Here is an 8,466-nt window from a genome sequence, read left to right as displayed (position 1 = left end):
TTGCATGAAAAACAAAAATTTCTACCGTGAAGAAGAACAAAACCAAGATCCAATCTAGGAAAAGCCAAGATCTAATCTATGAAGATCGGAGCAACGAGATGAGAAACTAACCCTCGAAGGTCCAAAGCCTTAACGAGATCAGATGTAGTCGATCGTTCTGATGCTGCAATCCGGCAACACTTTTGTACTCGGTCGTGCGTACGGTGTCGATGAAGTCCTTCCTCTCCCCGTTCCAGCGGGCAGCGGAGGTGTGGTAGATTTCCTCGGAATCCCAGCAGCACGACGGCGTGGTGGTGGTGGAGGAGGAGAAGATTCTGCAGGGCTTCGCCAAGCCGGTGCATATTGAGGTGGAGGAGGGAGAGGGACGGCTAGGGTTGGAGGGGTGAAGGAGGGATGCGCCCCTGCCCCCTCCCCTCTTTATATAGGGGGGAGGCTGGCCAGGGTTTCCTTGGCCCCTCCTCTAAGCCCTATGGCCGGCGGCCAAAAGAGAGGGGAGAAAACTCCCCCCCCAAGTCTTCCCCCCCCCCTAGGGTTTTGGGGAAACCCTAAAGGGGTGGCCGGCTTGGGCCTTGAGGGGCTGGTGCGCTTGGCCCATTAGGGCTGGGCTGCACCCCCTCGGCTCATGTTTCCCCTCTGGAACCTTCTAGAACCTTCTCGGTCTTCCGTCGGAAAAATCCCGAACTTTTCCGAACCCCAAAAATGAACTTCCCTTATATGAATCTTAATCTCCAGACCATTTTGGACCTCCTCGTTATGTCCTGGATCTCATCCAAGACTCCGAAAAAATATTCGGTCTCCATCTCATATTCCAAATCTACTATACAATATCGAACCTTAAGCGCATCACCCTACGGTTCGTGAACTATGCAGGCATGATCGAGAATCTTCTCCGATCAATAACCAATAGCGGGACCTGGAGATCCATAATGGCTCCCACACATTCAGCGATAACTTAGTGATCGATTGAACCATTAACATACGATACCGATTCCCTTTGTCGTGCGATACTTTACTTATCCGAGGTTTGATCATCGGTATCTCCATACCTAGTTCAACCTCGTTACCGACAAGTACTCTTTACTCGTACCGTGGTATGTCTCTCTTGTGACATTGTCACATGCTTGCAAGCTAATTAGACGACATTCCACCGAGAGGGCCCAGAGCATATCTATCCGTCATCAGGATGGACAAATCCCACTCTTGATCCATATGCTTCAACTCATACTTTCCGAATACTTAATCACATCTTTATAACCACCCATTTACGCAGTGGCGTTTGATGTAATCAAAGTACCCATCCGGTGTAAGTGATTTACATGATCTCATGGTCGAAGGACTAGGTTACTATGTATCGAAAGCTTATAGCAAGATGAACTTAATGACTTGATCTTATGCTACACTTATTGACGAGGCAGTTCCTCGGCAATGCCCACCATGAGGGGCTTGGGTTTTAGAAAAATGCGACGATGGAAGTTCCGGTAGAGAGAGAAGACACGACGTACCCAGGTTCACGTCCCCGCGGTGGAGGATCGCTACATCCTGCTAGCAATCCACTATATGAATATATGTGTACAGGGGGCCGCCATAGGCGCAGTTGTTGGATCTAGTCTAGTTCTAATCTGCGGGTTGCAATGTCTAGGCGTATCGCCTCTATGATTTATGTTTCTGAATATGTGTATATGTGTCCTAAGGGGTGCCCCTGCCTGGTTTTATATATCAGCCAAGCTAGGGTTTACAAGAGTTCTAGTAGGATTCATATTGGAGTTTTCTTTCCTTGTAGTCCAAGTTGATAACGCGTGCAGGTCCAACTTGTCGAGTCCTTGTGCTGGTCCATCTTGATAATCTGTATCGAGTATAGCAATGTCGGGTACCCAAAGGGTTATACCCACATCACTTATTATGGGTGTGTGTCCATTATATCATTCACCCAATGACATAACCTTGTTATTAACAACATTCAATGTTCATGATCAGGAAACCATGATCATCTATTAATCAACAAGCTAGTTTAACAAGAGGTTTACTTGGGACTCTTTTCTATTTGACACACAAGTATTAATGTTTCCGGTTAATACAATTATAGCATGGGATGCAAACAATTATCATAAACACAAATATATAATAATATCCACTTTGTTACTGCCTCTTGGGCATATCTCCAACATACTAGCCGTGGCGTATGCATAGTGCGCCACTAGTAGCAAAAAGTGGTGCACCGCCGGTAACCTTTTTCTTAGTAGTGAGTCCACCGCAAACATCAAGCAACAATTATATCACCTTTGCTAATGCGTCTGGCGTCGATCAATGTTTGTTGGGATGGATGAATGTAATCACGCTAGGGCTCCTCCAATTTGATGGCTACAAATTAGATGTGGTTTGGTAAATAACATTGCATAAGCTTGTGGATCGTAAACCTAAAGGTGAATGGCAAACAAGGTTTGGTATGAGAGCAACTTTGAGTATAGTCAAGATGAGGGGGATAATACCTATAGTGTAAAATTTCCTTACCGATCTTCTCCTATCTCACACCAAACAAACAGAGAGGTAAAAACAACTTTGAATCCATCAAACCCCTTCCCGTATTCCCTTTCTTCTACTTTGAGAGATAGGTGAAAAGAGAGGCGACACACTTTTCTCTTTCCACCGCGGACTCTGTGTTTGACGCCTCGGCCACGAGAGAGCGGGGAATTTTCGGATCTGTGCTTCGAGTGTGAATATATTAGGAGTATTGTGTTTTTCCGGCAGTTTTGTGGCGATGGAGGTGTCACCACGGAGAATAAGTGTGTATCGAGTCGTTTGCTATGCGATGGTGCTCTTGGTCCCGTCGTTGACGAGTTGGTGGCGTTACTGGTTCTTGACCGTGGTTTCTGGGGCGGCAACGATGTCAACCTCGACGTGGTATTTTGTTACTCTGACTTGACCTCGCTGCAACGACGCTATATTGGGCATCCGTTGCGGGACCATTAGGAAGTTATATATGAGTTGGTGAGCGGAGGGTGGTCAGGAGTTAGGAGAGCAGTGAGCGGTAGACGAATCCAGTTGTGTTCCTCGAGGGCATCGAGCAGAGGCTTCATATTTGGGATCCGTGGGACCCGAGGCTATTCCCAATCCGTTGCATCATAACTGCCATGGTTCATGCGGTGAGGCGGACCTTGTCTTTGGATCACAAAGCCTCATCGAGATGGAGCTTCCTCGGGTCTTCGGGCGGTGCCATGTCTTCTCTCCCTTCGGCCTATGCTCCGTCATCGATGGAGATGGAGGACATTTGCGGGCTACACGAAAGCTAGTTGGAGGTGCTTCTAGGTTAGTGTTGCATGTTTTTATTTGCAAGGCCTTTGCAGCAAAAGTTCCTCGACAATTATCCTACTCTTGTGTTTTAGTGTGTGTTAGAAAAGCCATTTGCAACCTTCTAAAATAATCCATCACCCTTGTTTATAAGGCGAATATCCATGAGAGGCACAATGATGTGTTCATTTCTTCCTCCTCCCATCTTTCAATAAGTGTAGTACAATTATTTTTTGCTTAAGTTAAACTTTTAACATTTTACAAAAAATAGCAACACATGTGATATCATCATATCAAATTAGTTTGCTATAACTAATAAATTTAATAATACTATTTTGAAGCCATAAATATTGCTATTTTTAAAGAAGAATGTCAATTTTGTAATGTTTGACTTAGCACAAGTCACCTGGATGGATGGGGTGCTCATGCCTATGGACGCGTGGCGGCAGCAAGGAAGAGAGCCACAACACGTGTCAACAACCTGTGTGGACGAGTCGAAGTAGGAAGAGGTTTCTGGAAGGAACTAGGAAGGCCAAGCCCATCATTCTCCCTTCTTCTCCCGTCCCGGCGGAACTCACCGGCGCCACCTCCCTCTCAGCCAGCCATGGTGTCCGACGCCAGCAAGAAGAAGGCCGCGCAGAAGAAGGCTGCCGCCGCCGCAAAGAGGGGAGCCAAGGTGCCCACCCCCTCGTCGACCTCCTCTTCTGCCAAGGCCGCCGCCGACGCCCTCGCCGCCGTCCACCTCTCCGACCGCACCTGCACCGCCGTCCTCACCTCCCACCCGCTCTCCAGGGACATCCACGTGAGAGAGATCTCCCCATTCCCCGCTCCCCCTCTCTTTTTCTTTCTGTTATGACAGTTACAGATTAATCTTTCGAATGCTGTCGTTAGAGATTGTTACTAGCACTTGCCTGCCTGTGCGTGTTTCGTGGATGAACTACCGCATCCACACCAAAAATAATCTTCCTAAGGTGGAAAAAACAAACAGAAACTATGATGTGTACTTGATTCTGTCTCAGATTACTCCATGTTGTGAGTATAATATATATGACAAACTTTTAGAATAATTTATTTCTACCTCCATAGATAGATGCCCCCAACCAGTCCAATACTGCTAGATCAGGCGATACTATACTACTTTTTGATGCCTGGATCCGGCTCATCATCTATCACACTTTTAGGCCCTTTTGGACTGGGCTGTAGGATTTTCATAGAATGTAAGATTCAAATCTTTAGCAAATTTCCCATATACTCCCGTAGACATTTTCAATCCTGCTACCAAATTATCATGCATAACTTTCCCTTGATGCTCCCAATGCCCCAGGCATTTTCCACTAAGGTAGGGCATGATATGATCTAACACTTTTCTATCTCGATCACTCCGCTTGCAGATAGAGTCTCTCACTTTAACATTCCACGGCCACGATCTACTTGTAGACACCGAGCTGGAGCTCAACTATGGCAGGTATTATTACAATAATGCCATGATCGCATTCATTCCAAGCATCTAGCTTTTGTCATCTTGTTTAAGAATGGGTTTACTCCATCTCAGGCGCTATGGTCTGCTTGGTCTGAACGGCTGTGGAAAGTCTTGCCTTCTCAAAGCAATAGGATGCAGAGAGCTTCCGATACCTCAGCACATGGATATTTACCACCTCAGCCATGAGATCGAGGCTTCGGACATGTCCGCGCTTGGAGCAGTCATTAGTTGCGATGAAGAGAGAGTCAAGCTTGAAAAGGAAGCTGAGATTTTGGCTGCTCAAGTATGTTTCTGATCAATCAAACTTGTTATTATCATCATGTTTTTTTTTCAACCTGCTCCTTTTGACATGCCTTCCATGTTGTGCTTATAAGCCATAACTGGATCGTTTCTGAAGATGTTCTGACGAATTTCCATGCTGGCATATGTAGGATGATGGTGGAGGTGAAGCTTTAGAGCGTGTTTATGAGCGATTAGAAGCAATTGATGCGTCCACCGCAGAGAAGCGTGCTGCAGAGATTCTGTTTGGCTTGGGTTTTAACAAGCAGATGCAGGCCAAGAAAACTAGAGATTTTTCTGGTGGTTGGCGCATGAGGATTGCTTTGGCTAGAGCTCTCTTCATGAACCCAACCATCCTCTTGCTTGACGAGCCTACCAATCATCTCGGTGAGACTTTCTGTAACCAGTGTTAGAAGTGTGGATTTTAGTACAAAATAACATGTTCCACTGAGCTTTCCATGACTGAATCTGGCACATTCTAGATTGAGATGCATTAGCCAGTTTTGAATGTTAAAATGGGGCACGTTTCTTGGCTGTCCCATGTATTTAGTCCAATGCAATATCGTCAGCTTGGTATTTTAGAGTGTCAACGAATACATGCTTGTTTGAGGGTTGAATCGCATCAATTTTGAACATACTTGTCTTCAAGTAGGCTGGCTGAGATTGCTTATGTTTTTTAGCAAGATAATGTCTTCTGTGTAGGGCTTATCTTCAGTCCAAAGCATAAGCTGAATTGCTAGGTGATCTCCCTATGTGAAGGGTGTGATCTATTATCAGTGAGATTAAGGCAAACAAAGAATTCCTAAGTATTCTCTCCAGTTTACAGTGAGTTCATAGTTGTGAATTGATGCATATAGAGTTGATGGTTTTTTTATATGCTTCATTTTGCCGAGTTCCAGTGCTCTGGCATGGCTTCCTTCATTATGATGAACAGTGGTATGTCCCTTCAGTAGGAATGCTTCGGCTATGTAGAATCTGTTAGTCTTCTTAACACATATATCACCATGAACATAGATGTTCATGTCTTGACACATTTGGGTTTTAAATCCTGAATTTGTTAGACCTACTAAACTGGTCAGTGGTAGGATGAAATGTGATTTCGTACTACGATTCTACTCATTTAGCGGTACTGGTTTTCTTAACACATATATCACCATGAACATAGATGTTTATGTCTTGACACATTTGGGTATTAAATCCCATATTTGTTAGACCTACTAAATTGGTCAGTGGTAGGATGAAATGTGATTTTCATACATCGATTCTAATTATTCAGGGGTACCAGTTGGCCTTAGATTTACTTTGAGTTGATTGTTAGACAGCGCTGATAGATTATTTGATTCACCTGCAGGCCTTTGTTTTCTCATCTTTCATAGGCACACGTATTTTTATCATGTTTAGGAATGTTTGTAAATAGCGTAATATCTTTCAAGTGCCTGTTCTCGCTGAAGTGAGCATGTTTGAGGGTGACTGGGATAAACGATCTCTGAAGACAAATATGCTATTGTGGACTAACATTTGCAAGCCAATATTTGCAGATCTTGAGGCATGTGTGTGGTTGGAAGAAACACTGAAGAAATTTGACCGTATACTTGTTGTGATATCACACTCCCAAGATTTTCTGAATGGAGTATGTACGAATATCATCCACATGCAGAACAGGAAGCTTAAGCTGTACACTGGTAATTTTGACCAGTACGTTCAGACACGGTCTGAACTGGAAGAGAACCAGATGAAGCAGTACAGATGGGAGCAGGATCAGATCTCCGCGATGAAGGAGTACATCGCGCGTTTCGGGCACGGGTCTGCAAAGCTGGCACGGCAGGCTCAGAGCAAGGAGAAAACGCTTGCTAAGATGGAGCGCGGCGGGCTGACGGAGAAGGTCGCAAGGGACAGGATCCTGACGTTCCGCTTCACGAACGTTGGCAAGCTCCCGCCGCCTGTGCTGCAGTTTGTGGAGGTGACGTTCGGGTACACGCCAGAGAACCTGATCTACAAGAAGCTGGACTTCGGCGTGGACCTGGACTCTCGGGTGGCGCTGGTGGGCCCGAACGGTGCAGGGAAGAGCACTCTGCTGAAGCTGATGACGGGTGAGCTTGTGCCGCTGGATGGGATGGTGCGGCGGCACAACCACCTGCGGATCGCGCAGTTCCACCAGCACCTGGCAGAGAAGCTGGACTTGGAGCTGTCGGCGCTGCAGTACATGCTGAACGAGTATCCGGGCAACGAGGAGGAGCGGATGAGGGCAGCGATTGGGCGGTTCGGGCTGTCAGGAAAGGCGCAGGTGATGCCGATGCGGAACCTGTCGGACGGGCAGCGGAGCCGGGTGATCTTCGCGTGGCTGGCTTGGCGGGAGCCGCAGTTGCTGCTACTGGATGAGCCAACGAACCACCTGGACATCGAGACGATCGACTCACTGGCGGAGGCCCTGAGGGAGTGGGATGGTGGCCTGGTGCTGGTGAGCCACGACTTCCGGCTGATCAACCAGGTGGCAGAGGAGATTTGGGTGTGCGAGAATCAAGCGGTGACGCGGTGGGGAGGGGACATCATGGAGTTCAAGGAGCACCTGAGGAGCAAGTCGGGGCTGTCGGAGGACTGATGAGAGCTGTAGACTTTTGAGATGGTTCGTTTGATTGATGAATGTTGTAGCCAGTAGTATTGAGGAGAGAACATGATTACCTAGGTGTTTTTCCGAAGGAATGGATGGGGTGCATGCTATGACGGATGGTGCTGAGACACTGCTGATTATATTTATGCGTGGCACGGCACGACAGGCACCAATCAGATGCGTGTAACCTGAATATTTTGAATGTCTTATGTTTGTTATGTATGGAATATATGGCGTGTTATGTTATTTATGAATAAGAAGAGGATGAAGATGGTGTGCGTCCATATGTAGTACATGTGCGAGTGGCCGAGTACAGAAGCTGTATTGAAAAAAAACTAGCTAGTAAATTTTACTTCTGTTATTGCAATTTTGCACCATATTGTAATTAAATCATGGACCATACCTTATATTTGTTTATGTGGATTGCCATTTAAGCAGAACAACAATACTACTGTGTACTGTACTCTGGTTTATCCTGACCTTGTAAGTGTTATATTGGGCGCCTCTTGAGGCGCAAACTTTTGATGAAAGGTTTTAAGTTCGACTTTAAATTAATACGGGTCCAAACGATTATGGTGAAAGCAGCTTACAAGCAACAAAACCAGTAAGCAAACAAAAAGGAAAAAACAAAAGTCCAGCTTGCAGACATGGAAGCCCTCCATCGCCAACAAAGCACTAGGACAATGCCATACTCATGATTCATGAGCTTAGGTGAAACACACCCTTGTGTGATCCAGGATAAGCGAGCTGGTATCTGACCATCTCCCTCCATGGAGAGTGCATCCAGTGAAACAGACAAATTTATGCACTTCCG

At 46.1% G+C, this 8,466-nt stretch overlaps 1 protein-coding gene across 1 annotated transcript; it reads left to right on the top strand.

Annotated features, from left to right (window-relative positions):
• Positions 1-3,799: 3,799 nt before the first annotated feature.
• LOC124677675 (ABC transporter F family member 1-like) lies at positions 3,800-7,879 on the top strand. Its single transcript, XM_047213634.1, has 5 exons — positions 3,800-4,087; positions 4,677-4,750; positions 4,838-5,048; positions 5,197-5,431; positions 6,583-7,879. The coding sequence occupies exons 1-5, from the start codon at positions 3,890-3,892 to the stop codon at positions 7,641-7,643; spliced, it is 1,779 nt and encodes a 592-aa protein (XP_047069590.1). The 5' UTR covers positions 3,800-3,889; the 3' UTR covers positions 7,644-7,879.
• The last annotated feature ends 587 nt before the right edge of the window (positions 7,880-8,466 follow it).

This window comes from Lolium rigidum, chromosome 7, assembly GCF_022539505.1.
Source record: "Lolium rigidum isolate FL_2022 chromosome 7, APGP_CSIRO_Lrig_0.1, whole genome shotgun sequence".
Lineage (NCBI taxonomy): Eukaryota > Viridiplantae > Streptophyta > Magnoliopsida > Poales > Poaceae > Lolium > Lolium rigidum.
This window is presented reverse-complemented; position numbering and strand designations above follow the sequence as displayed.